Below are 24,762 nucleotides of genomic sequence, written 5' to 3'. Positions count from 1 at the left end.
AGCAGGAAAGGAAGAGAGCCATAAGAAGTTAAAGCAGAAACGATCAAGCTTTGAAGCAATTCGATATGGCCAAGAGCAGCGATTATGTCAAATGAGGGAGTGCCCAGACCAACGGAAATCGAAAGGCCAAAGTCCTCGATGCAAGAGTTGAAATCATCAATTGCTACAGGATTCAAATGGGAGCCTCCCCTCGCTCATAAGAGAAGCAAATGATATTGAAATCACCACCAAGGCCCCAAGGGAGATCAGAGAAAGTGGAAGAGATAGAGCGGATATCCTGCCAAAGGTCAAGACGATCAGAAGCTTGATTGAAACCATAAATGATGGTGAGAAGAAAAGGGGAAGAGTTGGGAGCAAGAATGCAAAGATGCATGAGTTGAGGGGGGATTTCAGAAGAGAGATTTAGAATCTAGATGGGTCCCAGAGAATCTAAATCCGACCATTGACAATGACAAAGGAATTAGAGTGAAAAGACCAAGAAGGGAAAATTGAATTGGGCAATCCGATGGGCATTATCCTTATGAACATGGGTTTCAATAAGAGCACAGAGAGAGACTTTGGTGCTCTTGATAGTGTTTTTCACTTCAACTTGCTTTGCAAGGGAATTGAGTCCCCTGACATTCCAAATAAAAAAGTCAAACATTAAGACCAAATTGGGGGGGGGGGGGCATCAATATCGCTAATAGGGGGTTGGCAAGGGGGTAGGGGATGGGAGTCTCACACAAGGGGGAATTAAGGGGGAAAGGGGTTTCAAAGAGGTCCTAGTCAATTGTAGAATTGGATGAGGGAGAGAGAGGTTCGGTTATGGATGGGGACACCTGAGGAGAGGAGAGGAGGTGAATATCAGGAGAGGTGAGTAGGTTGGGAGCCGATTCAAGGAAAGCCGGGGAATGAAAATGGGTTAGTGTACAAGGGTTCTAGATTTGATGGTAAGAAGCGGGAATGATGGGTTGGGTTTGGGTTTGATGGTGAGCATTAATCCTTGTCTGTGTGTCATCTACAAAAACAATATGTTATGTTTCGACTCGAATTCTTGTACCTGAGTTGGAAGATGGACCTACACCAACATATTTTGGTGAGCAACCCGAATGACCCGTTTGAGGAAATTTGTGGTGGAGGGGCTCAGCCCCCACGGTATGGTACGACCCAACCCAATGGGTCGACCTATTTTACCCGATTGGAGTCTATATATATGTATCTTATGTTCGCCTACCACATTATTGAGAGATTTGGAATTTTCAACTAGGGCTTTGGGTGAGAGTTTTTGTAACACCATTCTTAGCGATTGGTTATGAGATCTCCTTCTGTTCTTCTTTTACATAGTGGAAAACTCTTCTTCTTCGCCCGTGGACGTAGCATACCATATTGATGTGCAAATCCACGTTAAATCTCTATGTTTTCATTTTATTATTTTTTTTTTTTTTCTTTTTTCGATTCATTATTTGGTGGTGTTTGTTATAACACAATATCATCAGCAAAGAAAAGCAAATGCTAAGGAACTTCATCTGAATGTCTAATTAAGTTGCACATGATAAAAGGAAACAAATAAAGGCTTAAAGCTGATCCTTAATGTAAACAAACTATAATCGGGAATTCATTAGCTTTTCTCTTGATCATTCTTTCACTTCTCACCGTACATCAACTGCTATGTAATAGGTATATCACACCAAACCAAACGGGAATTTCTAAAGGCAATGAATGTTGTATCCAGCAAAATGTTGCACATTAAATAGAAATTATATAACATAATAACAATGTCTGGGATGAGGATGTTGAGAATCTTGAGATGGATAAGTAGAAAACTAGAAAACACAATAGGAATGAAAAAAATTCAACACAACTAATAAGTACAAAAACTAAGGGGAAAAAAACCAATAAGAATGAACGAAATTCAACACAACACGGTGAAGGCGCCAAAAGTAGATATATTGAAACGGTTGGCGGGGATAACATTTGTAATGGAGGCCTTTTGAAGGGGGAAAACAAGTAAATAAGAATAATATGATCGAGACCAAAGGAGCAAAAAGTCCACCACAAAGACCAAAAATAGTTTGAAAATTTTATTGGAAAGGATATGTAAACAAGATGAAAAGGTAACATGGGACCCATGTTGTTGACTTCATTTGATTAATAACAGGTCTAGTGGAGTAGAGTTGTTACTTTACCTGGAAAAAAAAATGGTGGCAGCCCAATACAACATACCCCTTGTAATATCCCGCCTGGGTTACTAACCCAATACCATGTGTAGGACCCGAGCCCAAGAGAATACAGCCACTTCAACTACAGGTCCAGCAGTGGACACTGGACACCCCCTAACCGGAGGACAAAACCATGGATGAAAAGGAAGAGAATCCCCACCAAACAGCAGTGATCGAGTTGGAAAGAAGGAAGGGCGAGGGGTTACCAAGCTTGGGGAGATGGATCACAAACTTCCAAGCTATGCACATTACCGAGGCCCACACTCAGGTAACCCAGCATACCCATTGATAGCAATCGCTGCACTACAGCCAACTTCCTGGCTGATTTGGGGTATGATAGGGAGGGAGTTGGACCCAAGTTGTTCACATAAACGTAGCCCTTCGAGTCCCAAATACCACACAAGAAAATCGGATCATTTGGACGAATATCGAGGGAACCATCTACAAAACGACCACCAAGGGTCTGGATAGACCGGGGAAGAGGGAAGGTTGATCAACCAGAAATGGGGCAAATGCAAGTTGGGGACCTAAATACCCCAAAATAACCCCAGGGACTTCCCTAAAACCCTGTTGGCTCATCCCTTTCCTAATTAGGACATTCTAATAAGAAGGAGAGAGGAAGAAGAAGAAGACAAGAAGAGGCAAGAAGACTAAAGGAGAAAAGGGGGCAGGAGGACCATCGGACCATCAACAGGCCTGAGGATTCAGCACCAGCACTAGATCAGGTAATCTCCTTCCCCTATCACTCTATGTTGCCTTTGGGTTAATTAAGAAGTCCTAACCTAAGAACCCTATAAATGGGAGGGAAAACCATGGGGCTTCTTATGAATAGAAAACCATGGGGCTTCTTATGAATGGTATTGGAAAAGTATTCTCCATAACTGGAGGGGGTTTTGAATAGTGAAACTACTGTAGGAATGGAGGATTGAATTTTATCCTCCACTTATGGGTGGATTCAATCTTGAAACGTTAGTTTCACCCTCAATAGAGTGGATAAATAGCTCAATTAGGACTACAGAGGCCCCCGTAATGAGATATTCACTAATCAGAATAGTAGTGGGGTTCCCAACTGTTCCGGCTCGAAGCTGGACAGCAGATGGCACTTATCCATCAGTCCCAATCAACCAGTGTTCTAAAACACACTACTTGGGGGTTTTAGTCTAGGGAAGGACTCTAACACGTCAACTAACCTGTGTACAACATGCCTAGGGGTGGAAACCCCAGTTTGGTGAGGCCACTAAGGAAATTAAACTTGAAATCAAGGGGTTTGGAACATCAACACCAAGGTGAGGGGATTTTTGAATGTGAATTTACTTCATGTTATAAACCCTCTTTTGAGATTAGTATTGCCATGACATTTGCATTACTATCATGTTTACATGGTTGTATGTTGAATCATGTTATTGTGAGATGGACAAGGTTCTAGCATAGGCATTGCATTTGTATTCTTGAATTCCATTTTGATAACACGTTGATATGAAAGTATGGATGTGATTATGGAAATGAGCATTGATATAAATCCAAGCATGTGCATCCAGCATCATTTCACATGATATATGCATGACACCATTCTAGACTGCATGGTTAGGGATAGAGAGTTACATGCTACAACCCTACCAACAAGGGTGATGGTGTTGGATGACCCTTGGTGTGGATTTTTGTTCTGTTGTGGTGAGGTGTGAGGTATTAAAAGAGCCAAAGAGGAAAAGAGATGGAGTGTGATGATGAGTATGGTGTTACTTGTGTTTTTCCCAAAACAAAGGCTGAACCATGAGGGGCCACAAGGTAACACCGGCATGCCTTTCACTAGGTTACCAAGGGCTTTCCAAAGTGAAGGGTCGAATTCATGAAGGAGATGCCAGTAGCCTGAGTGGGGTCATCGAGGGTGCTAACCCAAAGCAAAGGCCTCATCTATGACGGTTAGTGTCCCATATTGTCCCAATGTAGCATGAAGAGTAGATGATCAATGCATGGCAAGGAATGTCCCATTTCACGGCCCTACCTAACCGGGGTAATAGAAAGGTGGGTAACCCATGGTGATTGTGAGATGGGTGTTACGTAAAGAATACCCATCTTGTTGTATATGGGTTTCCAAAGCAAAAGCAAATCCATGACGGCCGCATAATAACAACAAGACACCATTAATCGGACTGTGTACGGTCTTTCCAAAGCAAAAGCCGAATCCTTAAGGGGCATATGGCAGTCCAATAGGGTTAAAGATAGGGGGCTAGCCCCAAAGTGAAGCCGAGTCTGTGAGGGGTTAGTTCACAACAAAAAATACGTAACATTAGGTCATGGACCCACATTCATTTTATTATATGTTTATTGTGATGGCATGTAGGACTGCATATTAGTCATGCATTGATTTGTTGTGTGCATTTCCGTCACGAGTTTGGTGGAACTCATTACTTCAGGAACCTCTCTTCTAGATGATGACATGGTATTGAAAGTTGAAACAATTGAAGAACTAGTGATAGTTACGAGGCGGTCGGGCGCTGAAGGGAGGTTATAGAGGAATTTGTGGCGTTGCATCACGCACTATGCACTTATTAAAAATCTCATATACGAACCTTAGATATTATTTTCCTTCACAAGAACTTTTTCAGGATTACAGTATAAACCTTTTTAAATTTTGCTGGAAGCTTGTATTAAAACTTGGGATTCTGGGGTATTGTCGTACTTATCATTAGACTCTGTATTAAAAATTTTAAATATATATGTTTATTATGTTTATATTGTTCAGCCCTTGATTATGTGTTTGTGATCGTATGAGATTATGATATCGCATCAAGGATCCACACGTGTGAACCAGCCCGATCTAGAGTATGGTTTTATACCCCTCTCTCCGAGAAAGACACAGTTCGTGTGGCAAATGGATCCTTCTCCTCTATTTCTAGGAAAGGGTCCATTTGCTATTCTCAATCCCTAAACCCCATCTTCAGTTTTGCATATTCCCTCCTTTTCTACAAACTTATCATCTATTAGTAGCTTTACTAGGGATTAAAACAGCAAAGTTACCTCTTTTTCTTTCTCAATGTTCTGTATGAGATCTAGTGACAAAGAGGATGATTGGACATGGTAAGCTGCAAAATGGTTTCTAGCAACTCAACCACAAATATCTTCACCAACACCACAAATTTACTCAATCACATTGTTAGAAAACAAGCATTAAATAATCAAAACAACAATTGAACTTGAACAAAAAAAAAGAGAAGAAGAAGAAGAGAAGAGAGATGAAGAATCATAGAGAAGAGGCATGTGATTCTTGCTTAAGAGTCTAGAATCACAGAGCACTTTTATTTATAGCTTTTAATGAATCTAATACAACTTGAGAGACAAGTAATTGTCCTCTAGAAAAAAGGAAACAAAATATTACAGCTTTAGTAACTTCCTAACTCCTAAAATAGAAAGTTCTGAAAATAGAAACTACCACCAAAATAGAAACTATACTATCTAAAAACTCCCAAAACTTATGTAGCAAGACTCCCACATTAGAAATAGAAAATATAATAAAAACAATAGCATAATACTGTTCACGTGAACAGTAAAAGCTGTTTTTATTGTTCACGTGAACAGTAAAACTCCCAAATTTACATATACTTCAACACTCCCCTTCAAGCTGGAGTGTACATAAAGAAAACTTCAACTTGCACAATAAGAATAAACTTGAAAAGTAGCACCAATCTTGAATCGTGTAGCAATGGCAAATGTCAATAAACATTGAGAAAACTTCACCCAGGAGATAATCAACACCAACTTAAAAAAAAAAAAAAACTTTAATTCTTCATTGCAATAGAACCATCCAATATTGAGAACAATCGACAATGTTGAAGACGAACAAAATCCATAAGTATAGCAGGATTAAAGACACTATCCATATAATGCCGGTAGTAGGGAGAATTGGAGAAATATCCACACTAAATCTTCAAGATTGCAACTCCAATGTCCATATAAATGCTTCACAAGAAGGCAAGTAACAGGTAAAGTATGGGTAGGTAAAAGACAATATTGATTACTGTGGACCAAGTTGGTAACGTAGTATGGGATACTACGGACCAAGTAGGTAGGTAAAGGACAGTATGAGTTACTGTGACCAAGTAGGTAAGGTAAAGGACAGTATGGGTTACTGCGAACCAAGTAGGTAAGGTAAAAAACAGTATGGGTTATTGCGGACCAAGTAGGTAAAGTAAAAAACAGTATGAGTTACTGCGGACCAAGTGGGTAAGGTAGAAAACAGTATGGGTTACTGCGGACCAAGTAGGTAAGGTAAAAGACAGTATGGGTAACTACAGATCAAGTAGGTAGGTAAAAGGGCAATATAGGTAAAGATAGGTAATAATAATATTGTTGTAGAATGCCATAAGTTGAGGACAAAGATCTTCACAAATAATATCCATCAACACATCTTGAGTAGATATAGAATAAGGTACCATTCTCCCCCTCAAGTGTAGCATTACACGTGGACAACTAATGATGACCAGTGACAAGCATCTTAAAAGTATGAGCACAAAAGCAACCCAATAAGGAAAAGTAGCAGCCACAGAGCAGCGTATTATTCACCAATAAAGCTGATCAAACAGCAGAAAATCGTCTCACAGGACAAAGTCTTGTTCACCAAAGGGGACAAAAAATTCTGGACCACCACTAACCCTTAGGCAGGAGCAAATTATATCAGGAAAAAAATATTGAACCAGCTTGGAATCTCAAAATTGCAGTAGTCGTTGCAGCAATCCACTCGGAAGAAGTGCAATAACAGTTGTTGCACTAGTAGATAATATCAGATCTCGAACCATAGCAGCAAACTTCTGCTAGATTTGAAACTCTAACAGATCTCGATATGAAGGAAAAATAGTCCTCTAGGTCTTTGTAGAAGTATTAGATAAAAAGAAGGGTAAACTTGATTCTAAAATAAACAACGGAAGAAGTATTAAAGCAAGAAGGTAGCAGCAGAATTTTTCAGAAGAGAAAAATTCAATGAAACAGGGGTACTAGTATATGACTTGCAACTATACTTATAGCACAAACAATGGAAGACAATACTTAGGTCTTGCAATCCGAATTATAGGCATATCTTTGCAAGAATCAAGAGGAAATCCCAAGACATCAATATAGTGCAGATTAAACTTCAGATTTGCACACAAAAAAAAGGTAGTAGCAGCCTCAGTTGAATCAAATAGGTAGACATATCCCCAGAAAGCTTAGGGCCTTTTTGTAGTATTAATACATAGATACTTGGTGCTTCAAAAGTTAAAGAAGAAGGACAGCCATGCACAATTACTGCAGCGAAGGTTGGGGCTGCCCTAGATAAGAAAAAGGAAAAAGAAAAAAAGAAGAAAAAAACTGGGCAGCCAAGAGAGAGAAAACGGTCCCCAAGTTGATTAAACTTGCTCTGATGCCATGTTAGAAAACAAGCATTAAATAATCAAAACAGCAATTGAACTTGAACAAAAAAAAAGAAGAAGAAGAAGAAGAGAAGAGAGATGAAAAACCAGTAGAAGAGGCCTGTGACTCTTGCTTAAGAGTCTAGAATCACAGAGCACTTTTATTTATAGCTTTTAATGAATCTAATACAACTTGAGAGACAAGTAATTGTCCTCTAGAAAAAAGGAAACAAAATATTACAGCTTTAGTAACTTCCTAACTCCTAAAATAGAAAGTTCTGAAAATAGAAACTACCACCAAAAATAGAAACTATACTTTCTAAAAACTCCCAAAACTTATGTAACAAGACTCCCACATTAGATATAGAAAATATAATAAAAACAATAGCATAATACTGTTCACGTGAACAATAAAACTCCCAAATTTACATATACTTCAACACACATCAAATGGCTTCTCCATCAAAGACTTGGTCACCCTCCCATTGAAACTTTAATTTTCTTTTTTCTAGATTAAGCATTGTAATAAAAAAACCTCCTACTGCCTCAACATCTTCACCAACACCACAAATTCACTCTACCACATTAAATGTTCAGCTTCTCCATCAAAGACTTGGTCACACTTTTCTTAAAACTTTAATTTCCCTTTTTCTAGATTTATTTAAGCATTGTAATAAAGAGAGTTCTTTTGTCCCCACCAACACCTATTGATGGAGACAAGAGAAGAACTAAGTGCAACTTCTATCCCCAAAGGTTTTTTAGAGGTGGGGCCAGTAGACTCAAACAACATATGAATGGCACTTCTATAGATGTGGTAGCATGCCACATGGTTCCTGTTGACGGGCACGGGCTGTGAAGGATTGCATTAAGAGAGGGAGCAAGAGGGCTGTGAAGGATTACATGAAGTGAGGGAGCAAGAGGAAGGCAGAGAAAGAGAAAGTCAGGGTTGAACTGGAGGCAGTATCATATGGAGTTGATGATGATGATACATGATTGTGCCTAATGATGTAGAGACTGCTGCAAAGGAGTAGGGGCATCATAGGCAGAGGAGCAGAAGAGGCGCAGAGGTAGTGTAGGAGCCAGTACCTCTAAAGATATCATAGTTGGACCATCTGGGTCAGGTGGTGTGTTTAGAAGATCACATAGTCAATGAGATCTACCTTCATCAATGCCTACAGAGGTGGTCCTATTTAGAGCAGGACCCACAGGTAATTAGAAAGACGAGGGCAAAGCATCTCAAGATCAGAGGTGCCTCAAAGAAAATGAAAGACCTTGTTAAAGAAAATATTATGAATTGGATGATCTTCAACACCATCCTAGGTAACAACAGATAGGGATCATATTACTAGAATATGATTGACACTATTGCAAAGACTAGGTCAAGGTTACAGGGGCCCACCCCTTATGAGATCACGAATGTGTATCTACCACAACAGAGGGCTGAGATTGGTGACTACATTGCAGAAATGAGGCTTTCTTGGGATAAAATGGAACTTAGGAGCTTGTCCTTCTTTATCCAAGCAAGAGAATTGTGGGTTGTAAGCGGTTATTTACAGTGAAGCAAAATAGAGATGGATCTGTAGATTGGTACAAAGCCACACTAGTTGCCAAAAGGATTCACTCAATCCTTCAGAATCGATTATCAGGAGACTTTTCCACCTGTTGCAAAGCAAAACACCGTCAGAGAATTACTTGCATCATTGCATGTGTTGTAAACTTGGGATTGGACCTTCAATAGTTAGACATAAAGAATGTCTTCCAACATGGAGAATTGGAAGAACAAGTCTATATGGAAATCCCTCCTGGTTTCTCTAATGACGAAATTTCTCCTAGTTTCTCTAATTGACAAAACTCATGGAAAAGTATGCAAACTCCAACGTACACTATATGAGCTGAAAGCAGTCACCTCCAGTGTGGTTTTGTAGATTCCACAATGCCATGATGTCAATCAGATACAAGCAAAGTAATGCTAAGCATACCTTATCATTACAACAAGAGGTCCCAAGGTAGCCATTCGAATTGTCTTTTGTTAATGACATAGTCAGGATAGGTAATGATGGTGAAGAAATATTCAAGCTGAAAAATTTTCATGAGTCATTAGTTTGAACTAGGGATCTAGGAAAGCTAAGGTACTTTCTAGGGATTGAAGTTGTTTGTTCTGCTAATGGTATATTTCTATCCCAAAGTATGTCCTAGACTTGTTATCTGAAATAGGATTACTAGGCTGTCATCCAAGTGATACTCTTCTGGAAGTTGCTTCTCTAATCAAGGATAAAGAAAGGGAACCTGATGGTAAGGGACATGACAAATGACTGGTGGGAAAACTGTGGGAAAACTGTGGGAAAACTAACCTACCTATCTCATAAACAACCTGAAATTGCAGCAACAGTCAATATTGTGAGTTAGTTCATGTATGATCCACACTCAAATTACATGTCAATTATCTTTCGAACTCTTCATCATCTAAAATCAGCTCCAGGTAATGGGGTTCTCCTGCCAACACATGATCATCTCTGGTTTGAAGCCTACACAGATCTAGACTAGGGAGGATACATGATTGAAAGTCCACCTCAGGATATTTTCAATATAAATTTGGTCACTTGGCATAGCAACAAGCAGAATTTATTGCAAGATCTAGTGCTGAAGCAGAATTTCGGACTATAGCTCAAGGGGTTTGTGAATTATTATAGCTATATGGTCTACTTAAGGATCTCAATGTGCCAATGTCCCTTCCTATGACTTTGTATTGTGACGACAAGGCAGCTATAAGCATTGGCCATAATCTAGTACAACATGACAAGACAAAACATGAGGAGATTGATAGGTATTGTATCAAAGAGAAATTGGAAAGCGGCATAATCTATATGTAATTTGTGAAGTCCAAAGCTCAAGTAGCAAATGTATTCACCAAAGGTTACCTAGAAGTATGTCTCATCCCATTCTGACTAAGCTGGGCATGTCTAATATCGATACCCCAACTTGAGGGGGACTGTTGTTGAAAGGGCTTTTCTTGGGAGATTTTATCTCTCTCTCGAGTCTGGTGCTAGCACTAGAGAGAGCTTTTCCCTCTTGTTTCTTCTTTTTTGATTCCTAGTTTGAATAGGAATAGAGTACTAGAAGTCATAGTTTGAGTTCTTCTCTGGTTTCCTTTTTCTTCTCAGCTTTGTAATCATTTTCCTTCTCAGAATTGTTTAGCCACTGATTGTTTTGTATAAATATCCCCCTAGGGGCTGTAAACTCTGAGAAACAATTCCTCAGCTTACAACAAAACTTTAGGGTTATTGATTTGTGTGACAGACATTAAATATTGCAGTTGTTCCTATTAAGTACCGATTGGGCTGTGGCTCTTTGGGTTGTTCTGACTTGGTACTTGCAATGCAATCTGAAAATTAAATTTTGAAACTCAGATGCTGGCAGCCCCAATTTCAGATCTGGAAAAAAAATAAAGGGAAGAAATCTAATCGATAGAAAAGGAGGGAAAGCAGATGAGGCAAACTTTGGGGGAAGAAGAGAACAAAAGATGAGAAGAAATCAGGGTTCAGGTACCAATCCTGCCTGCACTGTTCAATATTTCCCAAATCTCTTTAGGGAGAAAAAAAAAACTCAAATTATCTCTAAGTGATGGGGATGTTGTATTCATAAACAGAGAGAGAAAGAGACCCAAAATTCCTGATTTGACTAATAAAAGAACTGTTAACTACTCTATCCACTCAGAATATTAGTTGGAAGGGTTTTAAAACAAAATAGAGAATAAGAAGCATAGCGAAATAGGGAAGAAGATGGGGAATAAATTGGCTATCTCAGCCTGGGCATCTCACCTTCACAGCCTCTGTCAGGGTTATCTGGTAGCGAAGGCAATAACTTTGTTCCTTCAAATCATGGGAATCTCTTCATAGCAATTACATAAATATAGCTGAAAATAAAATATAGAAGATAAACTCTAACTAAAAATCCTAACTAGGACTAGGATTACAACTAAACTAGGAATCCCAATTAGGATTACAAATTTACAATGCAGAAATATAAGTCTAGACAAGAAAATCCAGGCCCACAATTTTATGCTGATGTGGGGGGCATCCCAACTACTATCCTTTGCCTTCAGTGCTTCTGACATTAGGGTAATCTCTGGCCATGTTTCATATCTAACAGCTGAGATGCATCATGAGATGAAGGAAATTGAAAATAAAAACTCTCCAGTGCTCCAAGTGTTTTTAGAACTAGACTAGATCTTTAAGCCCTCTCACAGATATTCAAACAACTCAGTTGAAATTTGGTATTGCCTCAAACTAGACTTAATCCTTCTAGAAAATAGAAAACAGAAGCAATAGGACTAAAAGTAGCATCCACCGAATCATCTTTTATAACAGACCACCCAGAAGTAAAGAGAAAAGCCAGTGTAACACATGAATATTCAAAATTAAGTCTAATCAGGTCCAATTATGCTGGGGTTCCCACAACACAAGCAAAAAAGCCTAAAGCACAATTTTTTTTGAAGCACAATGATTCCACAGATTCTAGTTTAAAAGGAAGTTCTTTTAGAAAAATGGCTCCATATTGAAGACCTTAGGTTGAACAGTAAATAAGCTGATGCAGATCCACCAGATTGGGCTATTTTCCTCTGAAATCAACCTAAGGTTGATAGATATGGATGTTGGGTCTTTATTCCATATCATGGGTCCATTCTATGGGCCAAAAGGTTGAATGTCTAGGCTAAGTACGAAAATAGATTAGTTTAATTGGTCTAATTGTGTAAATTCTTCTGAATGACTTATAAAGGCAGAATAGTCTTATGTTTTCTAGTTCCGTTTTAAGAATCCAAATATAAGTTAGTTAGGAATTCCAGTCAAGATAGAACTCCTTTTGTTTGTTTGCTATGAGTCTTATTCTTATTGAAACAATGTTATAAATAGCATATTATACAAAATTCGGTTGAAAGTTGAAACTGACCGCAGCCTGGCAGAAAACTGAGAGGAACTACCTGGCCGAAATATTTTTAGCCTGTTTCTCATCGTCTCAGTCAAGATCTCGACCAAGATGGCCTATATCGACCCAATCAAACCATTTTCGTTAATTTCGGTCCATTTTAGCATATAAAATACAGGGTTGCGACGATATCTGCAGGTTTCGCAGTTCCTATCTCGTTTCGCCAGTGCCCACTCAGTTTTTGCTCAATTTGCTTCTTGAATTTCATTTTCCCTCAAATCTATCTCAAGCTGCCGATGAGACCTTTAGATGGGCAGTTATGGACTACCAAAATAGCTGGTCCCATACCATGACATCAGATGTGTATGTCCACCATTCATACGAGAGGCTGAGCGAGAGGCAGTGGTATACAGCTCGTGAGATGGGTCCACCTAGGAACTCATCTTGGATTTGAGTGGAGATGTCGGCACAACTGCCCTTTTGGTTATTTAGTTTGCAGCTGCAATGTTATTTAACATTTCATTTGATCATATGCAACATGTAAAATACTTGTGTTTCAATTTTCGGCTCTCTGAATTTGCGGAACACGTGCGTCTCTCAAGTGGTAGGATATGAATGAGTACCTTTCGTTGGTTCTTTTATGCAAAATACCTCTTCCATTGTGGTGTTTATGCTTTCAAAAGGATATATGCAAAAAGCCAGGTCAAAAACCCATCAAGACGGCAAAATTTCCTAGCAAAAGTGCCAGGTTTCGACCGAGATGGGTGAAATTTCACCACCATCTTGGTTTTGAGGCTGCCTGGAACCACTCATTCGATGGAAAACTACCACTCAGATTATAAATAAGTCACAGGAAGAAATTTTGATGATAATCACCTTTAGACTCTCTAAATCAAAATCCCAATTATTTTCTGCAACCATCTAGATGTGCATGTTTGTATTGCATCGAGTAGAGTCCTGCTTAGCCTAGATAAGAGAACATTCAATATTCAGTAAATACAACAAAGGTGTCTTCAAACCTAGCAGTTCACGGCCCTAAGTTTTTGCATTAATTAAAATAAACCTTCCAATTATATTTTAGTAAATAACTTAGAGTGCCGTTAGTTCTCAAAATTTCATAGGATACAACTAAATGCAGCCCTTTATGAATGTTATGAATGTATCCCTTCTATTATATTTTTAACTAAGGATAACTAAGATGTCACTAAGCCTAGTGAAATATCACACTATACCATTTGCGACATGGCAATACATGGTAAGTCCTGGTGGGTAAGGAATAGGAGAGGATATTATTGGTTCAATTTCAGTTTAAAATGAGTAAAGGTAATATTGGTTCAACTTCAGTTTAAAATGAGTAAAGGGGGTGGCTAAAATTACAAAAGATGCTTATATATTTATTTCTTTCTCATGGCTTTTCATGATTTTCTTAACTTCATATGTGAATTTGAGCTACTTTATTTGTTTTCAGTTAAAATTTGATGACTAAAATGGATGTGGAGTCCTCTATCACATGGACTAACCAATGAACTACTATGATGCTTAACTTGGCACATGAAGCCTAGAAGATAATCAATTAAGTGCAATTAGTTTTCCTTATTTTGTATGATATTAATGGGGAAAAGAATAGAGAAGAAAGAAGGATAAAGAAGATAGGAGGAAGAAGAAGGGGAAATCATGGTGGGAGATCTTGCAAGATATCTCGCTTTTTCAAAGAAGCAAGACGAGATGGAAATTGTGAGCAGAGAGTTGGGATATCTCGCTTGAGATCTCGCCGGAACTCTCAATTTTTGGCATTTTTTTTGCGAATTTCAGCTAGATTTTCACTTGCAACTACTCTTATCACATCGACAACATCAAAGGAAGATCATTCATTCTCTACTTGTCTTATGAACTTATGATTTAATGACTTATATAGAACTTCTAATGGTTATATAATTTTATTATTCTAATCTTGAAAATTGACATTGTGATACTCATGTGGATGGAATTTTAATGACAACTAGGTTATTTGATGCATTCGATACACTTACTTTTCATTTATATGCCTCAAAGTTTCTATATTACAGGTTGTATAACCTTGCATTCCCTAATCCTACAACATTTGAGTTTCACACCATGGGTAGACTTAGAAACCATACTTAGGGTTGTTTCCTGACAAATCTAAGGCCACCAATGTGTTCAAAATGCCTTAAATAGGCTAAATACCAAGTTTCATCCCAATTGAGATCCTAAAACCCACTGAGATGGGCCCCCAAGTTGACGCCAAAAAAATTGCATATCTCGACCGAGATCACGGTTTTTCAAGGTGGCGAGATCTCGCCTGAGAGCGAGATCTTCTACCATAGGGGAAATCTTAGAAGAATTAGTCTTAAAGAAGGGAAAGAGGGAGAAGAACACTCATAAGAAGAAGAAGAGAAAAGGAGAAGAGAGAGGGGGTAGCTGTAAAAGCACAAAGCTAAAGCTTCAATTCATATTTTTCTATTCCATCCTCAATAAGCTTATTACAAGTGTTTAAATAATAAAAGAAACATACTTCAATACTAAATCAACTATAGTATGACTCTTGGTAATTCAAAACTAACAAAAAACTGATCATACTAGGACTCTTAGGAATTTAAAACTGACTAAAACTGATCTTAGATATCCACCCAAATTAAAAATCTAATCACACAATTATCCCAATAAATAAATAACAAAATCCTAAATTATCTCTAAAACTCCCACGAAAACAGTTCCTACTTTATCTCCTTGCAAGCTGCACTTTGGGCCCACCAAATTTGAATCTATCTCCATGCAAGCTAGAATTGGAGCCCACCAAATATGAAAATTTTCATCTAGGCTACTGTTCACATTACTGTCGTGTGAACAGTAACTTCTGGTTGTGCTGCATCAGATATATACTGAAGAAAACTTCCCAAATTATTTATTGTCTTTGGACTGCATAATTAAGTTCTTACAATAAGAGAAGACAGCAAGAAGTTCACAGCCAGTAAATGAGCTTTATAATTGCAAATTTCATGTCAGAACTTGGATATCACGAACCGTTATCTTCCCTTTTAGGTTGGAAGGGTACCAAACAGAAAAGGAGAATGAAGTTGATTACAGTGATTCTCTGTTATGATTATGAATCAATAATCAGAAAGATTGAAAATTCAGGCTTGAGGACCAGGTGGCAAAGACCCTCATCCTTCCCTTTTGGTAAAAAGACCATTGTCTTGTCAGTGGTTATGACAATGATGATGATGGACCTTGAGTTGGTCACTCTTAACTACCAAGGATATTTTGTTAAGCTAATCAGGCTTTTCTGCTTCAAGAAGCCAGCTTTTAAGAATGACAGGAATAAAAGAATTATTTTATTTGGAAGTTGGAACTTTACAGCCTGATGCTTCTCAAGCTTTTTGTGGCAAAGATTCCAAGCAAAATTAATTTACTTGAGATACTTAGAAATAAATTTCGAAAGGATAAAAAGTCAACCCCCAGTCCAAGAAAAAAAAATTATATCAACCATAAGTCAACTTTTAACCTATCTAATGTTGCATAGTTGAATCTAAAAATTCCATATCTTAATATGGTGAAACATCGCTAAAAAACAACAGCACGGTAAAATATTTATTTGTTTTGATACCTTAAAAAAAACTCTATTCAAAGAAATTTCAACAGTATTCATGGAAACAAAGATTGACTAGAACATGGCTCCATAAAACTCTAGATCAAGAGTAGTTTGATTACTTATTGAAAATATCATTCAATAAGAGTATAGTCCAGATGTGAGACTAGGTATACCATGATATGCCCAACTCCAAGAACAGTAAGGTCACACCACTGAGACCATGTGATAACAGCTTTGCTGTGAAAGCAAGGATAAGGCTGCGTAGACAAAGACCCTCCCTGAAACTCGTCGTGGCTGGAACCTCATGCAAGAACAGTATAAACCATCTGGTTTTAATTGTTTCACATTTCCAATTGCTTATTTCTTCAGGTCTTCTGTATACTACTTTATATGTTGATTTTTATTGACTTGATGTGGCTATATTGGTTTCTATCAAATGAAGTGGCTTAATATTAATTTTTATGACTAATTGTTGAATTTTGTTGACTTGATGTGGGTTAATGTTGATTTTTGTTGAGTTGATGTGGCTCAATGTTGATTTTTATAACATAAGGTAAATATATGACGTAATCATGGAGGGTCCTCCAAAGAAGGGCCAGAATAGGACCCAAAAGGACCAAAACTAGACCCCAATTGGCAGCCCTATAGGGTGGCAGACCCTAGTAGGGGCAAAAATGTCATTTTGATAGCCCCTTTGGAGTCCCAACTGGCCCAGAAAAGTTCAGTATTTTACTAGGGCTGAAAATCTACTTTTTGTTTGGTAAGTTATTGGATAGAGTCCTGCTCTGTTTAGAGTCCTTGTTGGAATCCTATTTTAAATTGGATTCCTTCTTAAGGAAGAAAAGTTCAGTATTTTAATTTTGCAAGTCTGTTTTTGCTTAGGAGTTCTAATTAGAATCTCTCTTTTTAAGTTGTGTTAGTAGAGTCTTAGTGTGAGAAGGAATTCCACTTCAAACTGAATTCCTTGTTGAGTGACTTGAGTCCTAAGTAGTCTTTTATTTTGTCGAGTCTTATTTCAAACTTCCTTCTTGTAAAAGCCTCACAAATATAGCCCACTCAGCTGCAACAGATTGGACTTGATGACTAATTGAATGAATTGAGATTTGAGGAATAATTGGAGTCATGGGTTCCACGGAGGTACCCCACGGCTCAGTTGTTTTAATTTTTCTGCAAACTTTCAGATTTGCTCCATACCTCTCACATGAGGCAACGTGGATAACCGTAGGAACTTGAAGAGCTCTCACCTCCAGCCCTTCCCTAATCAAGTAAGTTCAATCCCCAACCCCCACTCTACCCTTCTCCCCTACCCTAATCTTGGTTCTTCCCTTAAACCTTAATCCCAACATCCCGTTTATTTTTCAGGAATTTTTAGGGCTTCTCTAAAGACCTAAAATTTAAGGTCAGGTCTACTACCATTAGATCTGTCCCAAACTTTAGGGACCTCATCCCCCAACCTGAGTGACCTTCCCTCCCAATTTCAGCCCAATAGGACTACCCAAACCCGCGTGTAAACCCTAAATCCTTCACTTCCCTAATTTTCCACATTCAAACCCTAACCCTAAACCTTCAGACATCCATATCTCTTCAACCCTTCACCTGAATCCATACCCCTTCTGGATTCCACACCCCAACCCCCTACTCTACTCTCGACGTAGCCCTATTTCTAACCCTATCTCCATTCCCAGAACCCTTGAAATTACAAAAACCCTAAATAGAACTATTTTATTCAAAATCTGGTAAACAGAACTATTTTATTCTAGTTCCAGCCCAAATACAGCCTGGCCGAACCTAACTTCCCCTCTTAACCCTAGACCCCATGTTTGGAAGTCAAATAAGCTACATCGCAGGACTTAATTACACATCAGAAAACTTGATTACAGAACTTTCAAACCCCAATTCAGCTTAGAACCCTAAGCTGTGGGTATATTGGAGTATAGTTAGGTACTGTCCATTAAAATTTGACTGAGATCAGACCTAAAACAGTGAGACTAAACCCGAAATCAAAGCTGGTTTCTAAAGAGGATCCTGGAGACTGGCCCCTGAGGTTACATCAACATCATAACATACTAAATAATGTTAGAAAAGAAGGAAATTACAAATAGCAGGTGGATGCTCTGATCACCTAGGAGGGCACCTTGGATTGCCTTGCCAGGTTTGACGCAAAATGATGTGTATATAACCAGGCAGAATACAACAGAATGATAAAACTTTAGGAACAATTGTTATAAATTATAATATAGGGATTTCTCAAAAGAACAAGTCAATGAAAGCAAGATTGCCCAATGAATTGAAATACACTAGGCACTCAAAGTGTAGTGACCCAAAATGGAGTAGAAATGAACCTCAGCAATGGGTAGACCAAATGTAAAACCAGAAAGCGCAGCTCTGACTGTCTGTGTAGCACCAAGGAGAGGGGCCCCTGAAAAATCAACAAAAAGAAGTCAACAGCAACTAAGCAAAGGTAGAGAAATGACTCATTATGTTAGGTATTTTGAGAGAAGTGGATGTAAACTCTGGAAAAAAAAAACCAATAAATAAATAATAAATAATAAATAAAAACTCAATGAGAGTGAAGGGGCAAGGGAGTAGGGGAAGCAAAGAAACCAAGCATACCAACTGCAAAATAGGCATAGATATGGTCATCAAGCCATCGGATATACTCTTTTGGCGCAATTTCCAGCTTCAACCACTCCAAAAAATATCGGAAAACATTGTTTCCCAATGAATGGGCAAAAACTAATGATGGTCCCCCACGAAGTTTAAGTGCAGTCTCAAAAGTCAACCTGCAACCGTTGGCAAACCTATTAAAAGAGAAGGCAGTAAAGTGGAGAAGGAGAAATATTTTTAAGAAACAAGTTCATCAAAACATGTTTCTTGCCTTCGGAATATTCAAATGACCAAGTATATCAGTAAGTATATTTAGTACATTCCCAAAATACCTTTTTCAAATAAATGCAGATACAAGATTCTAGATAGAATCTTAAAGATACTGCTGGCAAATAACAGGAAAAGCAGACATATTTGCAAAAGCAGAACTATCATAAATAGAAAATTTAGTTGGCATTACTACTGGTATAATTTTGCCTGATTAGATCCTTTGATAGGGTATACCATATACAGCTCCACCTCAATGGTTGAATTTCAGGTCCAAACAATAATAAATAAAATACATTTTCAAGGTGTAACCTAGATGTCAGTAGCCTTTTTTATGTGGATGCCTTACTGGAGTCATCTTAGTCTTGACCCTTGACCCTCATCAAATGCCGTGGGTCACCTAGCATGTTGACAACCATGAATGAAACTGGTTCCATTACTAGTTTTGGCTGAAACTTGACCATTAAGATGGGCTTGTACCCTATAAAATGAACCCACCCATGTCCAGTGACTTAGAAAGGAACTCTTGTTCGCTGCCAAGCTAAATGACAAAAACCATTGACTCGTCTAGATAAACCCCTTACTGAAACTCTTAACAGATTCTAAGTACGCAAAGAAACCTCTAGCGTACACCAGAACCTGTGAAAATAGATGCCAGTCCATTCAAATTGTAATCCCAATTATGATAACCAACCCTCCCCAACCCCCACCCCAAAAAAAAAAAGAGGAGAAAAACACAGAAAGTATCTCCAGTGTTGGATGTTGATAAAAATAATGTCAATCCTGACCTACTTGAAATGGTCAAGTAACAGAACAAGTGATTTAAATCTTAACTCCATTAATGAACAAATATACTCTCTGTAACCTCAATGATTTTTTGACAAAGAGTTTTTTAGTACACTGGGAAATAGAATGACATATAGACCATAAGATTGACACATCAGATAGAATGTAGATAACTCCCAGGTATCTGTAATTTGAATCATTTGATCATTTAAGGAAGGGATGAACAGGGCAATCATTGGAACCTTTAGATCAACAATGGATAGAAACTAAATATTGCATCTGTAATCAAATGTGATGAAACACTCGCAAAATTTTCTTTTCTTTTTCAATTATAGTACTGTGCAACTGGAAAACATGAAATCTAGAGTATGTGATACTGACTTTAGCTTGTGAAAGTAGAGATCTCGCTCCTCAAGCATTGAAGCTGACAGTCTCCAATCATAAGGAACAGCAAGGATTGCATTTGCCTCAATGCCAAATTCTATACACCATTTTACCCATTCTTTCCACACAGAGGAAAGAGGACCTGAAGAATGTATCATATTGTCAGGAACAAAAGAACACATAATTCAAATTTTAAGGTAGACTATCCATCTTTTAAAATCCAATACTAGTTTTTTCCTTTTTGGCAAACCATCCTACCCCTAACCCTATCAACTTTAGCATAAGCACAAGTTTTAGGATCTGACATGTATCATGTTTATTATGATATAATTTAGTTAACAAAGAGTAACCACAGGAGAAGAAAGGAAGAACAAATTTCATCCAAATTAAACTAAGGTTCTTCAACACAATGTCTCTCCTGCTATCACTGTTTCAGGTTCTGACGATTGTCCATTCAGGTTTCTTGGTTTACTCCCTTAAAAGCCTGACTTATGTCTGATGCAGGTCCAGCCCATAATCAGGCTCTCAGTTAGAAGCCCAAGTGAAGCTGATAGACTTACTGGCCAGCAGCAGATCAGCATATCACTGGGCTTGAGAAGCCCCATCTTATTGGAGTTGATATGTGTTATTCGATTAATCCATATTAAAGCTGACCATGTTACTTAATTAGGCCTTATTGAGGCTACTGCATGTTATCTAACTAGTCCTTATTATAGTGGATGAGAAGTCCTTGAAGGGTTGCACTAAAAAACCCAAGTTAACCCAAGTTAAGTTTGGCTGTTGGTTAGGACTGTATGTCCACAACTACAGATCTTTCTAACTTCCTTAATCCTTATAACCTGCAATGCTGAATAAGTAGAATTTACCATCCAATGCACGCACCTAAATCTCCACCTAATCCTTCTAAATTTAAGCTACCTTCTTACCTTCAAATGTGCACAAGCTTAACCCTGCTTCTTGGCGAGTCTGTTATGATTTATAAAATAGATCAAGATGGAACCATGGTTCGAGAACTTGGGAGATCTCGTGAGATATCTCGGTTTTTTCAAGAAACCAAGACGAGATTTCATGCAAAACCACAGAAATAGATTTTCAATCGAGATCAAGTCAATCCAGACTCAATCTCGACCATCTAGTGGAGGACCGGTCCTCTTGCTGGATTTCTGGGTTTTTCCAGAATTTTTGCCAGATTATTGGTTGAAACAATTTCTAAGCTGTAACAACAACTTGTGTAGAGCAGCTACAACAAGGTTCAAGCAACACTTGGTTGGAGTTTATGCAAATACACCCAAGCACCACCAAGTCCCTCTTGAGGTGCAGGAAGTTGTGGCTAAAAACTTATATCATTTGGGGTTGGTTAAACTAAACAATGTGGAGGAGTTGTAGGACCTGGTGGAGCTGGTGGAAGCGAAGCCCGTGCTAGTTGAGCAAGAGTTGGAGGAGCGGTTTAGTGCCTCATTGATTTCAGTCTTGTTACTCTTGTATCGTAACTTATAAGTACAACAATCTTGTCATGTGAAAATCTTTGATGTATTGTCTAAGTTTAAACATTAATGAATTCATTTTCATTTATATTAAGTCGTTCTTGTGTACTTCAAGTTTTATAAGCCTACACTTCACTTCTTCAGTGCATTGATTTCAAAGTTAAGGTTGAGTTGGAACTCACATCTATAATTGTTTCCTCATAAACATAAGGCCACCACAGTGTTTAGAAGGCCTAAAATAGGGTAAATACCAATTTCTAGCCCAAGCTGAGCCCTGAAACTCATCGAGCTAAATCACTGAGCTGGCTTCAGTTGAGCCAGGAAAAAATGCACCATCTCAACTTAGATCTCACGGGATCTCGATTTTCTAGGCCATTGAGATCAGGATCTCAAACAATGGATAGATCAGGGAAAACCTCAGTTGATTGGAATCTCCATCATTTGGATTTAGTGTAACCACTACATGAAAGAACAATAACAAAAGGTAACAAGATCAAAACCCTCAACATATATTGATGTAAACCAGGATCTAGGGTATAAGTGTATAACTGAATGATGCAAGCCCTAGGACTAGGTCCAGATCTAGGGTATAAAATAAACCTATTTTGGTTATAAATTTGTATCATCCAAATTGATGGAGGCCGCGTTGGAGTGTAGTGTTATTTCGATGGATATCCCACTGACCAAATGGGCTCATCTCAGTTGCACCAATGGAGGCAGTGCTAGTATTCTCATCAGCCATAGTATTAGAAAAGCAAGAATATTCTTTGTTGCAATTCTTGTGTAGTAGAAAAGGAAAGTGAGGAGCCGTGTAGACCAAGTGATCTAACCTTGTTTCAGAATTAGAAAGTTTTAGATGCTCTACAAAATTAAAAAGTAGATTTTGTTACTAATTTTCTAGCAAGTTGTGTTTCTTTTTTAGAGCAGTTTTAGACATGGTACACAAAGTCAGCGATATATCGCCGTGTCAGATGAAACCAATGGCCGACATGAGTTTTGCCAAAAGTTGCCGAGAAATCGGTGACAAATCGTCAACAGTCGATTTCTCGCCGATTCTTTTAGCGATTTTTAGTCCTTTTTTTTTTTTTTTGTCAAACAGTTTTTTTGGCCATTTTTTATCATCTATATACGAAATTAGGGCAAAAGGTAAGGTTGATTGACCAAAACATATAAAGTAAGGTAAGGTTGATTGAAAATTTGAAATGCATAAATAGAAACCAATAAGATTGATTGAAATTATAATTGGAAACCAAATTGTAAAGGTAAGGTTGATTGAGATTATAATTGGAAACAAAGATGTAATTGAAATTATGTAAAGTTGTTATAATTGGAAACAAAGTGTAAACTGAAATTATGTATGGTTGATTGAAATTATAATTGGAAACAAAAATGTAATTGAAATTATAAAGTAAGGTTGACTAAATCTATAAATTTATAATTAGAAATCAAATCATGAAGTAATATTTGTATCTCTTTCTAATATTACCATTTATTAAAATAAAAAAATAAATAAAAAAAAAAGAAACTTGATCGAAACCCCTGCAAATGTCGCTAAAATTAATTGGAAACAAAGATGTAATTGAAATTATGTAAAGTTATGTAAAGTTATTGTAACTAGAAAAAAAGAAGTAATTGAAATTATGTAAGGTTGATTGAAATTATAATTGGAAACAAAGATGTAATTGAAATTAGAGTAAATTATAGATTGCATGCTTTAGTGAGGCTTAAACTCTATGTTGCACACTTTAGTGCCCTGAATTATAGATTGCACTCTCTCAAAATTACAAATTGCATACTCATCACTTTCCATCCAAGATTTTGTTATGTTAGGAGTGAAATGTCCATATTGCCCTCATTATGGTATAATGACCAATCTACCCCCATTTAAACTCTCTCACACCCAACCCTCAGGTGCCCATCTTCTACCTACACCTCACCGAACCACCACTGCTAGAAACCACCCCAAACCTTCCCTGCCAACGACCACTGCCCTCATTGTCCCTGCCGAAAAATCATGTAGTTTGCCCTGTAAGCTTCAAATGGGAGTAGAGAAGGCAAAAATGGGCAAGAGCAATATTGCAAAGAGGAACAGAACAATCCACGAACGTTGGAGATAAATCCCCCAACAAGTGGCATTGCTTGGCGCCGTAAGCTTGACCACACGAAGTCTCTAACACGCTTGCCACACCTAACTGAACAATCCTCCATTTCATAAAACCAAAGGCCATGGATCGAAAGTATGGAAGAGAAATTTATTGAAAGTAAAGAAAGGAATTGTACCAAGAAACTGAAACTGATGGAAATGATAATAGTGGAAGCAATGGAGATTGCAGCCAGGTCAAGATTCCTTAAGTGACCAGCAAATGCTTGACTTATTAGAGCCATGGCGTACAAGGCTACCCGGCTGAAAATTGCAGGACCTGCGATCCGCCACAACTGTTTCGATTCCACCCATATACTTTGGATCACAGAATCTCTCTCCTCTGCTAATAGAGGGAACTCCTCTTCCCTCATCTCTGTCTCTCTTTACGGAAGTTATAGATTTTATGCTTCCTCTTCTAGTTTCAAAGGTAAGATTCAGCTTTAGTTAAACTAATAAGAGGGATTAAAAACGAAATTTTATCAAAACTTATAATTCATGTTGAGAATTTGAGATAGGTTAAAAAATCAATTTAAGCGTCCAAGAAGTCTGGAGATTTTAATCTTATTGAAATTTTGAATACAAAATCTACTATAAATCTCAAATTCAACTATTTATTTGCGATAATTAGCAAAAAGTAGTATACAAGAAGTGAAAATGCTTTATTAATATGATTATAGTATACAATGCGATTCACTCAGATCTAAAGTTCAATGATGAATACAAATATAATAACAATAAATCAACTCAAAAGAATCATTGCAGTCGATACATGAGCATGGAAACTGTGTTTGCAAATGGGTAGTAATCTACATTTATATAATTGAGAGAGAGAGAGAGAGAAGGATTTTCCAGCAGGGACGGTGAGGGTAGTGGTCTCCGGGAGGGGAGGGTTGGGGTGGTTTCTAGTTGTGATGGTTCGGTGAGGTGTAGGTAGAAGATGGGAGAATCCCTTCACCCACCTAAGGGTTGGGTGTGAGAG

The 24,762-nt window shown here is 38.0% G+C and overlaps 1 protein-coding gene across 3 annotated transcripts in view; it reads right to left on the bottom strand.

Annotated features, from left to right (window-relative positions):
* PSAT1 (phospholipid sterol acyl transferase 1) overlaps window positions 1-24,762 on the bottom strand; it is a 78,059-nt gene that overhangs the window by 46,593 nt on the left and 6,704 nt on the right. For all 3 annotated transcript variants that reach the window (XM_089136212.1, XM_089136213.1, XM_089136211.1), the window contains exons 3-5: window positions 20,154-20,298; window positions 18,726-18,895; window positions 18,455-18,531 (exon numbers count right to left, since the gene is read on the bottom strand). In XM_089136212.1, coding sequence (XP_088992338.1) covers window positions 18,455-18,531; window positions 18,726-18,895; window positions 20,154-20,298 — 392 coding nt within the window. The remainder of the gene's footprint in view (window positions 1-18,454; window positions 18,532-18,725; window positions 18,896-20,153; window positions 20,299-24,762) is intronic.

The sequence above is a fragment of the Hakea prostrata genome, chromosome 10, assembly GCF_041222555.1.
Source record: "Hakea prostrata isolate BN-2017 chromosome 10, UWA_Hpros_2, whole genome shotgun sequence".
Taxonomy (NCBI): Eukaryota; Viridiplantae; Streptophyta; class Magnoliopsida; order Proteales; family Proteaceae; genus Hakea; species Hakea prostrata.
This window is presented reverse-complemented; position numbering and strand designations above follow the sequence as displayed.